Below are 12,449 nucleotides of genomic sequence, written 5' to 3'. Positions count from 1 at the left end.
CTTGGAAAGAGTCGATCCAAAAAACAAAAGTCCGAGAAATAGGCGAGACATTAGAGATGTTCTCGTCGGTGGATTGCATTCGGGTTTCATCGCAACACGACCTCCAAACACTATGGCGAGCCCCGAAGTGCTGCAGTCTGTGATCCTCCACACGCTCGATGCACAGAGCTCGATCCCAGACACGCGCTCGCTCGCGTTGACTCTCCCCGCCTCAGTCGAAGGCAGTACCTCGCTCGCATCGCCTCCAGTCGTCGTCGGACCGACTCTCGAAGCTCAGAATGCCATCAAAGGTGTCCTCGACAGTCTCGTCGCGAAAGAGGTACGCTCGGCTGTAACACTCGGTGAATCTCCATCCGCGCCTCAATCGCTGATCCGACTCTGGTCCCGTCGCTTGCCTTTGTCCGATTGCAGATGGTCACCTTCAAGCAGGTCAACGTCGAGCTGTACGCGCTCACCCAGGAAGGTACCCAGATCGCTCAAACCGGTTCCCACGAGTTCCTCGTCTGGTCGGCGCTGCCGTCGGCGACCGCCGACGCTGGTTTGACCGCCAAGGAGATCGAGGAAAAGGTTGGCAAAGACATTGCCAAGGTCGGACAGGGCAAAGCGATGAAGAACAAGTGGATCGTCAAGAAGGGAGACACTTTCGCCCGCGCCGTGAGTTTGACCCCCCGAACCCCCGTTTGCCTCTACAGGCAGAAGAAAGCTGACTCTCAATTCTTTCTTGCTCAGGTCGACACGATCGAGGATGCTACGAGAAACGATCTCTTGACCGTTCAAAGTTCGGGGGCTCACCCGGATGACAAACTGTTGCGGGAACTCGTCAAGCGAAAACTCGTTGAGAAGAAGTGCGTCCCACCAGACCCACAGTGAAGTTGTTTGTGCTCATTACTGATCTTGGTGGCCATACAGGAAAACCTTCTACTACTCGGTCGAGAAGGGAACTCAGTTCGCGACCACGGTGCAGAAACTCGAAACCGACCTCACGGTCGAACTGCTCAACTCGTAAGCATCCGAGCTTGTCGTTCAGCGCATGGATAACATCGAGCAGCGCTGAATCGCCCGAGTTATTCGACCACAGGGGAGCATGGGAAAAGTCGGCGTTCAAAAAGTACAACTTTGAAGCCGAGGGTGTGCCGACAAACAGCGGTGCGCTTCATCCGTTGATGAAAGTGCGGGAAGAGTTCCGCAACATCTTCTTCGAGATGGGGTCAGTCTGAGCCCTTGCTCGCGTTTCTGGGAGATAACGCGCTAGATCTGACCTCCTTACGCTCGCTCACGTGCACAGTTTCACCGAGATGCCGACGAACCGTTTCGTCGAATCTTCGTTCTGGTGCTTCGATTCGCTCTTTGTGCCGCAACAACACCCTGCACGAGAAATGCAGGACACGTTCTACCTGAAAGGTACGTTTCCGGAGCTCCAGAAGGACTTTTCTCTTTTCGCACGCTGATCACTCTCTTGACTTCGCAGATCCTGTCTCGTCGACCGGGTTCCCGGAAGACTACTATGAGCGAGTCAAGCAGGTGCACGAAGTCGGCGGCAATGGTTCGACCGGATACCGGTACCCGTTCTCAAAGGAGGAGACGTCGCGACTCGTCCTGCGCACGCACACGACGTCGGTCTCGTCGGCCATGTTGTACGAGCTCGCGAACCAGAAGGGCGGGTTCAAGCCGGCCAAGATGTTCTCGATCGATCGCGTCTTCCGAAACGAAGCGGTCGACATGACCCATCTCGCCGAATTCCACCAAGTCGAGGGAGTCGTCGCCGACCGGAATCTGACCCTCGCCGACTTAATCGGTGCGTCTCGCTTGCCAACCTCCTAAGTGAGAGGGAGAAAAACCTGACGTGTGGTTTATGTCGACAATCTTGCAGGATTCATGGAGGTGTTCTTTGGCAAGATGGGAGTCAAGAACCTGAGGTTCAAACCGGCGTACAACCCTTACACGGAACCTTCGCTCGAGATCTTCTCGTGGCACGAAGGCTTGGGCAAATGGGTCGAAATTGGTAACTCGGGGTTGTTCCGACCCGAGATGCTCGAGACGATGGGTCTACCGGAAGATGTTCGAGTGCTCGGGTTCGGATTGAGTCTCGAGAGGCCTACAATGATCCGGTACGCTGCACTTTTACGCGTTCTTGTTTGGGAGAGTACAAGCTCATCCTGCTTGGATTGTCTCGACAGTTATGGAATTTCGAACATTCGAGACCTCCTTGGTCACAAGGTAAAGCTCTTTCCGCTCTTGTGTATGCAGCTTGTGGAAGAATTGCGACTGACGAAAAGCATGTGAACCCAAATCAGGTCCCGCTCGAGATGATCGAGAAATCTGCTGCTGTTCGTTTCTAGATGTCGTTCGGTTCCTCTTTGCGTGTATGCAACGCGATCGAGCATTGAATGTGATTGTAATGTTTGCGAGACCACGAGCAGCGCACTGCATGTAAGGCAAATTATAATGATTGCAGATCGACTTCAGACTTGATCTTGCTTCATAACCTTTTCGACTGTTGAGAGCCGCGGGAATGTCGATCGTGCCGAATCGGATACCGAGGATGTTGCTGTCAGGCACCTTTGCACCATGCAGGGTGGCCTGCAGCGGTTCGACCAACCGTCTTCAGAAAGCGGTGCAACCTGCATTCATCTCGCTCAAACACTCTCGTGAACGCTCGCGAGCATACTCGACCGATCAATCTCCTCCACCTCGACGCTCTCGGCTCTCGCTAGGGATTGCAGCGACAGTACTGGCTGCTGGCGTCAGCGGACTGTACTACCTGAATCAACCCGATGCTCCTGTGCTTGCACCCGATCGGTGGACCCCGGTCAAAGTGATCGCAGTAGAACAGTTGACACGAGACACTTCACTGCTACGAATCAACGTGCCGAAGAGCACGCTCCCGACCGTGTTGACCCAAGACCCCGACGCCCAGCCCATCCTGAGCCTGTATGTCAAGGAACCTACGCTCCAGATTCAGCGTGCTTACACGGTATGTTACTCATAGTCTCTTCTTTGCAAAAGAGAGACGATCCGTTGAAAACCTATCTATCGTTGGCGGTTGCATCTTTTCTTGAACAGCCCCTCAGCGCTTCTTGCTTCAATCCTGATGGATCGGCCACGCTCGAACTCGTCGTGAAACGGTACCGAGACGGAGAAGTGTCCCGGTACCTGCATCGCTTGGGACCGGGAGATGAACTCTCGATCCGAGCGCCTTCCGTCACATGGTACTACCGTCCGAAAGATTGGGATCAAGTCGTTTTCGTCAGTCTGCCAACCTTTTTCGCCACACAAGACGTGACCCGAAAAATTTCACTCATCTACGTTCTTGCTCACTGCTTCAGATCGCTGGCGGTACCGGGGTCACTCCGGCGTACCAGCTCATTCACGATTCGCTCGAATCGCAACCAAGCTCCCGTCCCTCACCCACTCTCTCGCTTCTGTACGCCTCGGCATCTCCTGCTCAAATGTTCCTCCAACCTCAACTCGACGCGTTCTTGTCCTCGGGGGCTCGAGCATCCCCCTTGAGCATTCGGTACCAGGTCGACTCGAATCCCGAGGGAGCACGATTGGCCCCAAACATGCACGTCGGCAAGATCGATCGCAAAGTGTTGCAAGAGGTCGTCGGTACGAGAGACCCATCCAAGAAGAAAGTGATCGTCATTTGTGGTCCGGAAGGGTGAGAAGCAGTGCCAATTCTTTATCCTCCATTCGAGATCCCGCAAAAACGACACTGGCGATGGACTGACAAAACTTGTGTCAACTAGTATGATTAATGCGTTAGCGGGACCAAGAGGGAGAAACTTTTCACAAGGTCGAGTCGGAGGCATCTTGAAAGAGTTGGGGTACAGCGAGCACGAAGTGGTCAAGCTCTAGATGTGGACAGTCTCGAGACTTGTTTTAGAACTTGTTGTGACAACACGATACATACTACTTCTCAGAACAAAACCGTGCTACCACAACGAAACTTTCAGGAGCGATTGATTTTATTCTTCGCGATCGCTATCTTCCAATAGTTCCGGTTCTCGATCTGCAGCAGTGATGGGACCTCGACACCTCAAACATTCCCAGCTATCCTCGGCCTCTTCCTCGCAGGTTGCGAGAGTCCCGACGATGCAGTAGTAACAGTACCTGCATCGTCCGGCGCAATTCGCAACGTACGGAATCTTGACAGTCGTGTCTGAATTGCTCGCCGACGCGGCCGAGTAATGCTGCGATGCCGAAGTGTTGACCAACGAGTTTGAAGGGTTCGTTGGATCCGCGATCGAGCCTGAAGACGATGGCAGTCGAGTCGGAGGCGAGTTTGCAAGCTGGTAACAGATCGCACAGGTCGAGGTCGGCAGGAAATGAAGTACCCCTTGTCTTGATTTTTCGGACGATGCAGGAGAGGAGGAGGAGGGTGTCAGGGAAGAGAGACCGAGGGTGAGAGCGACAGGCGCAGGAAGGGAAGTCGCGAGCGCTCGGAGCGTTTTCGATCGGTTGGTTCGAGCAATGATCGATTTCGAAAGGCGCAACCGCAAACGACGCAGTTTGATCAATGGGAGCAAGAACAAAAGGAACTCCTGCAGATTCGTGGTTGAGCGGGTCAGAATTATTCACAGCAAGAGACAGTGGAATCAGTTCTCACGGTGAAGGCTTCCCACACCAATTGACGATTCAGGTACTCGAAGCTGACGTTGGGCGATGCTGAGCGTTGTGCGTACACTAGTCTCATCTTGAGTACTCTGTCAACGAGCGTGCGATACCTGCAATGGAGCGAACGCGAACACGATTCTAAAGCATTGCTCCTCGTTTCGAAAACTTCGGAAGGACTCACCTGCCATTGTAGAGAAAGACGAGGAAATTGGCCAACGCTGCAACCGCTCCCAGCTTCTCGCCTACTCCCATCAGCTCCCACAGCGATCTCTTCCATTCCCGTTTCCACTGAATGAGTTCCTCCTGTCGCCTCGGACGCGGTACGAACAGTCTGCGCACATCGACGAGCGACCCCCACGACCTCGGCAGAGGTTCGTCAGACCACGAAGACGCGAGCATCGTGTCCTGCAACCGAACGTGCAAGTAGGGCGGCAGGACAAACAGTGCCGTATAGAGGAGTTTCTGGGTGCGGGTCAGACTCGAGTCGACCGCGGTCGATTGCAACCCTTGTCGCGAGTGTTTGCCTTCGTTCCGATACCGCAAATTCTGTAGACTCGAGCCGTAGGAACTCGCGGTGTCCCACAGCGACATCTTGAGCACGGCGAGTCTCAACAGGGCGAGTACTTCGGGTTCCCAGCTCGTTCTTCCCGGTGTCTACCCATTCACAATGTCACGCACAATCAACGAGACACCGAGCGTCAGCCTGGGCGAGGACGCAACATGGAGAGACGCATCCGCGCGGGAGAGAAAGACCCTCACCGAAACGCCTTCGAGCGCCGACTTGACCGGTGCATGCAGGATGCCCTCGAGTTCATGATCGAGCAACGATGCGTCAAGTTGTGCGACTCGCGAGATGCGTAGCGGTGCTGAAGGGAATCGACCGAGCGAGTTGCGAATCGCCGGCACACTCGCGACTGATGCTGAACTCGCCGCGACCCAGTACCGTTCGAGGTCAGCCGATGATCCGACAGCTGACATGGCGAGAGTTTCGACCCGCGCGAGTACGAGCGATGACAGAAACGCGGAATTAGATGAACCCGGCAAAGCAAACGCCGATCACGTGTGGGGGTGGAAGCCCGACAATTTGCAGCGCCGACGTTAAAAACTAAAGGTGACGAGGAGGTGGGGGTAACTATGCGAAAGAGACACACAAAGAGATTGAAGGAGGGGCATGGATAGGAGAGAGAGAGAAAGTTCGAAAAAGAAAGAGACCATTAAGCAACGGGAGCAGGGGCGTCAGCAGGGGCAGACTCTTTCGTGTTGGCGTGGGCATCAGCTTCCGAAGGACGCTATTGCTTGCGAGTGACGAGTGCAACGTCAGTCCACGACGATCGCCCGACGCATCGCAACAAGGGAGAGAGCACAACTCACCTCGGAAGTAGGTTCCTTGACCTCTTCGCCTTGAACCACCTCGGTCTTCTCGGGCTCGGGAGCGGCACCTTCCTCCTTGGTCGCAGACGACGCCTCTTGCACGACCTCAGCCGACGGGGCGGCGTCCTTGCCCTGGGTCACGGGCGCGCCAGTCGAGTCCGTGTTGACATCGGCCGAGACCGGGGCGTCCGACTCGACGGGTGTCGGGGCAGCGTTGCCAGAGAGGAGGTTCTTGTTGTTGTCTTGCGCCGACTTGAACTCGGTCTTGAACAGGTTGGCGTCTGAGCGCGGACGACAGCAAACATGGGTCAGTTCGCGATCGCAGTCGCGAATGAAGCACCGAGCTGAAACGCGGACGCACTCTCAGAGTTGGCGAAACGGATCGCGAGGGTCTCGGCGGTAGCCTCTCCGTCAGACACATCGGCGGCAACGTTGTACACCCACGAGCGGTCGGAGCCGATGTTGGGCGAGAGAGCCATGTCGGCGGTGACTATAATTGAGGGAAGACCAGCATGATCAGTCATTACAGCTGATACTGGATCGGCAGACACTCTGCAACGTACTGTAGTGGTTCGCGCAGACCTTGAGGGTCTTGTCACGCCTCATGACGAGGCGGACCTTTTTCGACTCCTTGTGCTTGAGGAGGCGGACGTCTCCAGTGCCTCGCTCCTTCCACTCGGACGACTCGGCGACGAATCGGAACAGCTTGGCGCGCCTGCATGCAACGAAGAGAGCAAGTTGAATCAGTTTCGGAGACTCTCTCCTCGTGACGCGTGTGCAAGCGAATGGCCCGATAGTTCAGCCAGATTGTGCAATCATGTGAACGCTCTCGAGACTGGTCCCTCTGAGCCCCGTTCGAGCACTTGCGACGCGACACAAGTGACTGCTCGTTTCGTCGGACGAGAGAGGTGACGCCCTCGCGTGCCTCGCGACAGTGGCCAGGTTCGTAGTGATCTGCGCGGCATACGCCGTAGAGGTACTGGTGATGTCCAAGCGGCCTGGCTCGAGGCGACTTACATCTTGAAGAGCACCTCCTCATCCTCTTCGTGGGTCTTGACCTCGACAGCTTGCTCGAGTTTGACAACGGGCTCGAAAACGGCGGTCGACTCGTCTTCGGTAGGCTTTGTGACTTCTTCGGCAGACATGGTGGGCGTGGTAAGGTGGAGGGAAAGGGTGGAATAGACTCCGTTCGACGGTCAACTTCCTCCCAGTTCGACCTCGCTCTTGCAACTCTCACATGACTGCTTCTGCTCTCGCTACACTGATCGTTGGACCGGATTCATGCTCGCGCGACCATCTTTTGTTCTCCGCCAACAGCGGTCTGCCTGCCAATGCTTGTTGCTCGTGCAAAATATGTGTCCCGAGTCGTCTCGACTGGTTGAATGGCTGTGGTCGACGCCTACGAGGAGCACAAGCCGCGCATGAGAAATCTTCTGCACTCGGGTCGTGGCTCCGCGGTGATTGCGCTCGCGTTCCAAGCGCAATGAGGACCGTTCAGCACCCGGTCGCGAGGACCTCTTCGCTCGCCTGGGCTAGTCTGATTGAGATCAGTTCGATCTGATCTGCTTTCGGCATCCTCTCGATCGACTTGCTTCAGCCCTCCATACCTTGCTGTAGACCATGGCCCAGCCTATCGACATTACCGACACGGACGTTTCGCCTCTTTCGCTCTCCGTCTCTTCACCGACTTCGTCCTTTTCCGACTTCTCGCTCGATCGGACACTCGTCGACGTGGAGGCTTCCGACGGCAAGCTCGATGACCGCGAAGTCGTCTCGCTAACGTCGTCTCACTCGTCTGATGAGGATCGTGCAGCGTACTCGTTTCCCTCCTCGCCGTCCTCCGTCGACTCGTGTCTCCTCACATCCTCGGATTTCGACGCCGACGACATCAGTTCAACCGACAGCTGTACCGATCCCGCATGCTGTCCGGCTCCGCCTCGCGCCGTCGAGAAACCCTACCTGATTCCCGAGACATCCTTCTCGCCACTCATCGTAGTCGGAGCCGGTCCTCATTCACTCGCGCTCGCAGCCCGGTTGTCAGAGCCTCGACCTGCGGCACTGTACACAGATCTCGAACACGCTCGTCTGAGCTGGTTGCAGCGAGAACAGGCGCAAGACGGCCGGAGGACCAAGCACAAGCGCCAGACGGTCAAAGGCCACTGGTCTCAACGCAAGATCATCGCCCCCAAGACGGTCACGATCGCTCGAACTGCGCAGGAGAAGAATGTTCAGGGGATCCAGGTACTCGACAGCACCGCCGACCACTGGCTTGGTAGGTGGAAAGGCTTCTTTGCGGGACTTCGGATCAAGCATCTGCGGTCCCCGATGCTGTTCCACCCTGCTCCGGCAGACGTCGATGCCCTCGTCGCGTACTCGAGGCGTATGTCTGCAGAACACGAGCTTGAACCGATTCATGGCGTCGTCGGTAAAGAGCTGTCCAAGCATCAGAAGAAGAAAAGGTCAGCCTCGCTTGGATTCGCGGCTCTCTCGCGTACCACGACTGACTCTTCGCTCGTTCCGCAACTTCCCAGAACGCAAAAGGTGAATGGCTCGATCCCGATCAACGAACGTGACCGTCAAGATTATTACCGGCCCTCGACGCCACTCTTCGGTCGTTTTGTCAAGGACGACGTGATTGAGCGATACGATCTCGACTCGCTCGTCACGCACACGACCGTCAAATCCATCTCGTATGGTCCTTTACACGTCGCCGGCCAAGAACCGTGTCAAGGTTTCCTCGTCAGCAGTCTCAATCCCGATGGCTCAACTTCGGTACGCGCTTCGAAAGCAGTCGTGGTCGCGCCGGGACCTTCGAACCGACCCAACATTCCCCTCGTGGTGCAACAAGCACTCCCGCCTACGACCCTGCCAAACGAGTCCGGTTCGCCATGGGATCCGAAAGAGATTCGAGGTCGAGATTGGTGTCACTCGTCAGCCTTTGCTTTGCCCGGTTTCTCTCCGCTCAAAGGACCCCTAGGTGGCAAAGTTCGACGAGGCGCATCAACTACTGTGGTTGTCATTGGAGGAGGGTGAGCGTCTACCTTTACCGCGCACGAGATAGGGACCCTGCGCAGAAACTGACACGATCTTCCGCATGGTACCAGGTTGACATCGGTTCAGATCATCGATTCGCTGTTGGCGCAAGGGGTGACCAAGGTTCATCTCGTCTGCCGGTCACACATCAAGATCAAACACTTCGATTTCCCTCTCGAATGGGTCTCGGTGCGTTTCGATTTGCCCGGCACAGCCAATCCGTGGCGTAGCGGTTCACTGATCGAATGTTTCGGAACTGCTACAGAAATACAACAACCTTGAAAAGGCTTCGTTCTGGAACGCACCGACTTACGAAGACCGGCTCGCGATCATTCAGCAAGCACGAGACGGCGGGTCGGTGAATCCGCAATTCTACAAGATCTTGCAGAACCATATCAAGGCTGGTCGAGTCGAACTCAAAACTCTCAGTTCCATCACTCGTGCAACATACCACGACGACGCCGACGACAGCCAACGAGGTCAAAGTCGATGGACTATCGAGGGAACTACTAAACCTGCACCGAGCCGAATCGAAGCGGGACTCGGACAACCCGAACGTTGGCAGCTCGACGAGATCGATTACCTCGTCAGTTCAACCGGTTCGAAAATCTCGCTCGACTCGCTCGACTTTATGCAGCGGATCAGGACGGAACATGCTATCGAGGAAGTGGGAGGGCTACCCTGTGTGACCCGAGATTTGCAGTGGAACGACGAGTTGCCCTTGTTCTTGATGGGAGCTTACTCGATGCTCGAGGTGCGTTCCTCTCTTTTCTCTCTCTCTCTCGTTTCTCGCTCTTTTCCGCGATCGATCTCTTTTGCCCGGAACTGACTCTGGGCGCAATCCGTTATTGTCTCGCGATTTCTGTAGCTCGGACCTGATGCACTCAACCTGAGTGGTACCCGCACCGGAGCAGAACGAGTCGCTCACCGGCTAGGCCAATTGGGAATCTTTGAGACCTACCGCCGCCAAGACGCAAACGAAGCAACAAGACACGTTGACGAGGAGGATACGGTGCGCACGCGGATGCAGGAGAAGCAGTACAGATCTGGGGGTGAAGGCAATTTCTTCTTGGGGTTGCGAGAGGTCGAAGCTTGAAGAAGGGGATTCTCGAGAGATGCCACGAAATTTTGTCAATAGGATTCGTTTCAACTTCAGTAACTGATGAGTGTCTGTACAAAAAACTTTATCTGTACGAGAAGATACTGGCTCGGATCAATCGCGAGAACTCCCACTTCTCCTGCGAAAAATGAGGATAGAGCTTACAGGCGAAACCGTCTAGTTCGAAGTTCTACTTCTTCTCGGCATACTTGGCCATTTCGCAGCCCTTGTTCTCGTAGCTGCAACAAAGGAATGGTCACTTTTTGTGGTTTTGCGAAACCTCACGGATGCAGAACAGCCACGTACCCGCATTTGACGTAGAAGGCTGCGTCAGGTCATTCAAACCCGTTTAGGATGTCAGGACAAGCGTATCGGAAAATGAAACACGTTGAATAGCAGGTTTCATACCTTCGTTCTTTGGATCACAATCGAGGATGGTCTGCAAAACATCAATGGATCCGTATGTGAGCTCTTTCGTATTGAAAAGTCGCTTCTGTATCTGTTTGACAGGTTCACAAGTGCTCACCTTGTAGCATCCCTGGTCTTCACTCAACTTGGTCAAGACTTTCAACAGCAACACGCCAAGTTTCTTGCCCTGGAGTTTCGGATCGACTACGACGTCTTCGACATGTCCACACAGTCCCGCATTGCGAAGGAACTTGCGTTCAATGACGAGAGTTGCGCTTCCGACCAACTCGTTCGATTCGTCTTGGACGATCACGATCGGCAGGTAGGTCAAGTACAGCGAATTGATCTTGGACATCTCGGAGAACCGAGTGGACCATTGAGATTGGCCGACATCGGGTGCCGACGTGAGGTGGGTCAGGAGCGACAGGTGTGCACGCGAGTAATCGTCCCCTTGCAACGGACGCAACGTGAGCCCTTGAGGCAGAGTCGACAGGAGGTCTTGAGACAGGAGCGACGCGTCAAAGAGAGGGGTCGACATGGTTGATCCAAGAAAGAAGTTGAGTGAAACGGGCCAAGTTCAAAAGGGGCGCGGTCCCAAGGGAGACAGGGGCACACTCGAATTCTGTCATAGGAAAAGAAACCATTGCAGCTTCTTCCTGGCAATAAACGAATCTCTCATAACTCGGTTTATGCAGAAAGCGGGCGGAACCATCTGACAGGCAAAGTTTCACAATTCTATGAAAGCTGGGAAAACTCCTCTTACTGCGTTGAAGCATATCACCTGCAAGGTCCCATTCTGAACGATTCCCAAATGTGTCAGCGGTCAGGGACCATGCAAAGTTTTGGGCAAAGAGTCTCACCTGGACAGCCGACCGTATCTGTTCCACCGTGACCTTTGCCGCCCGGATCTCGCCACTCTCGAGTAACTCTGCTCTCTTGGTCCCTTCGAGCAGTCCGCTGTCGGATGTAGGGGTGATCCACACGTCCTCATCGAGCGAAAACTTGAACGCAATGTTGGAGATGGAAGTTTCCGTGACTTCATTGCTGGGGTTGAACAGGACGACATCGAAAGGCGGTGAACTAGGATCGTTCGACGGATGCAAGGTAGCACCTGGAGAGTCCGAGCATAGTGTGAGCCATCTACGACATGAACCTGCTCGAGACAAATTGCAGTCTAACCTCTTCGACTTCTCGCATCGTCGTATTTCTGTCGATTCGTAGTCTTGGCGCGCATGAAAGGATCATCGGCATATTCCGTAGAGGTAGAGTCTAGAACGAGCTTGACAGGATCTGTTCACAAACGACGTCACTCCTGGGTACAAAGAGTGCGTAGTGTGCAACCTTACAATCTGGCATCGGTGCCAGCGGGAAACTTTGCCCAAAAGGTTGTCCGCTCGACGGCACGCTAATTCTCACCTGCTCTCAGAACGCGATGATCAGACTTTAAATCTTGGTCTAAGGAGCAAAGACTGAGCACTCACTCGGAGACTCGCTGAGAGTCCGTTCTCCTGTGCGTCCTGCACCGTCTTGACGATTGCTTCTCGGATTCGCGTTCGATCTACAGGAGCGCTGCTAGTGCACCACGAATCGGGTAGCCCTCGGGCCAGAGTTTGCCGAGCGGTTTCGAGGCGTTCGACATGACGGTCGAGTTCTGCGAGCGGATCGGCATCGCAAGCGGTCGAAGGCAGATAGGCGAACGTTGTGATCAATGAGAAGTTCGTGTAATCGTACGCGTGGTTGGAAGTCGCCATGTGCACACTTCGGAGGATGAAGATCAACAAAGATGAGAAGAGTGAACATGCGGCGCGCCGCACGTGACCTTTGCTCGTCGAATTTCGCGCTTGTTTCGACTCGAGTCGAATATCGTTTTATAGAGTATCACGGCGGTGATATACAGACTGTCCAAGGCTACAGCGGGACA

General features: G+C 54.9%; 7 protein-coding genes across 7 annotated transcripts; 3 read left to right on the top strand and 4 right to left on the bottom strand.

Annotated features, from left to right (window-relative positions):
* Positions 1-112: 112 nt before the first annotated feature.
* On the top strand, positions 113-2,339 carry FRS2 (phenylalanine--tRNA ligase subunit alpha; the record flags this gene model as incomplete). Its single annotated transcript, XM_076675392.1, has 10 exons — positions 113-319; positions 412-654; positions 730-845; positions 910-1,002; positions 1,079-1,207; positions 1,286-1,401; positions 1,469-1,795; positions 1,871-2,108; positions 2,178-2,217; positions 2,295-2,339. The coding sequence occupies 10 exons, from the start codon at positions 113-115 to the stop codon at positions 2,337-2,339; spliced, it is 1,554 nt and encodes a 517-aa protein (XP_076537476.1).
* A 203-nt stretch (positions 2,340-2,542) lies between these two features.
* Positions 2,543-3,858, top strand: JCM15063_003470 (cytochrome b5 reductase family protein; the record flags this gene model as incomplete). The annotated part of the gene is made up of 4 exons (XM_076675391.1): positions 2,543-2,974; positions 3,064-3,246; positions 3,327-3,661; positions 3,750-3,858. 4 exons carry the CDS (start codon positions 2,543-2,545, stop codon positions 3,856-3,858), a joined length of 1,059 nt encoding a protein of 352 aa, XP_076537475.1.
* Positions 3,859-3,968: 110 nt separating this feature from the next.
* JCM15063_003469 (pex2/pex10/pex12 family protein) lies at positions 3,969-5,595 on the bottom strand (the record flags this gene model as incomplete). Its single annotated transcript, XM_076675390.1, has 4 exons — positions 3,969-4,544; positions 4,610-4,727; positions 4,799-5,271; positions 5,377-5,595. 4 exons carry the CDS (start codon positions 5,593-5,595, stop codon positions 3,969-3,971), a joined length of 1,386 nt encoding a protein of 461 aa, XP_076537474.1.
* Positions 5,596-5,831: 236 nt separating this feature from the next.
* Positions 5,832-7,133, bottom strand: JCM15063_003468 (Ran-binding domain-containing protein; the record flags this gene model as incomplete). The annotated part of the gene is made up of 5 exons (XM_076675389.1): positions 5,832-5,906; positions 5,989-6,269; positions 6,350-6,478; positions 6,552-6,703; positions 7,006-7,133. The coding sequence occupies 5 exons, from the start codon at positions 7,131-7,133 to the stop codon at positions 5,832-5,834; spliced, it is 765 nt and encodes a 254-aa protein (XP_076537473.1).
* Positions 7,134-7,608: 475 nt separating this feature from the next.
* Positions 7,609-10,117, top strand: JCM15063_003467 (uncharacterized protein; the record flags this gene model as incomplete). Its single annotated transcript, XM_076675388.1, has 5 exons — positions 7,609-8,447; positions 8,520-9,017; positions 9,093-9,210; positions 9,287-9,775; positions 9,890-10,117. 5 exons carry the CDS (start codon positions 7,609-7,611, stop codon positions 10,115-10,117), a joined length of 2,172 nt encoding a protein of 723 aa, XP_076537472.1.
* Positions 10,118-10,310: 193 nt separating this feature from the next.
* GNA1 (glucosamine 6-phosphate N-acetyltransferase) lies at positions 10,311-11,066 on the bottom strand (the record flags this gene model as incomplete). The annotated part of the gene is made up of 4 exons (XM_076675387.1): positions 10,311-10,359; positions 10,427-10,445; positions 10,529-10,559; positions 10,647-11,066. 4 exons carry the CDS (start codon positions 11,064-11,066, stop codon positions 10,311-10,313), a joined length of 519 nt encoding a protein of 172 aa, XP_076537471.1.
* Positions 11,067-11,255: 189 nt separating this feature from the next.
* JCM15063_003465 (uncharacterized protein) lies at positions 11,256-12,279 on the bottom strand (the record flags this gene model as incomplete). The annotated part of the gene is made up of 5 exons (XM_076675386.1): positions 11,256-11,324; positions 11,389-11,639; positions 11,708-11,818; positions 11,875-11,944; positions 12,010-12,279. 5 exons carry the CDS (start codon positions 12,277-12,279, stop codon positions 11,256-11,258), a joined length of 771 nt encoding a protein of 256 aa, XP_076537470.1.
* Between the last annotated feature and the right edge of the window lie 170 nt (positions 12,280-12,449).

Source organism: Sporobolomyces koalae, assembly GCF_050403365.1.
Source record: "Sporobolomyces koalae JCM15063 DNA, S_koalae_JCM15063T_v1_ctg1, whole genome shotgun sequence".
Classification (NCBI taxonomy): Eukaryota; Fungi; Basidiomycota; class Microbotryomycetes; order Sporidiobolales; family Sporidiobolaceae; genus Sporobolomyces; species Sporobolomyces koalae.
The sequence above is the reverse complement of the archived record's forward strand: the minus strand, read 5'-3'. Positions and strand labels throughout refer to the sequence as shown.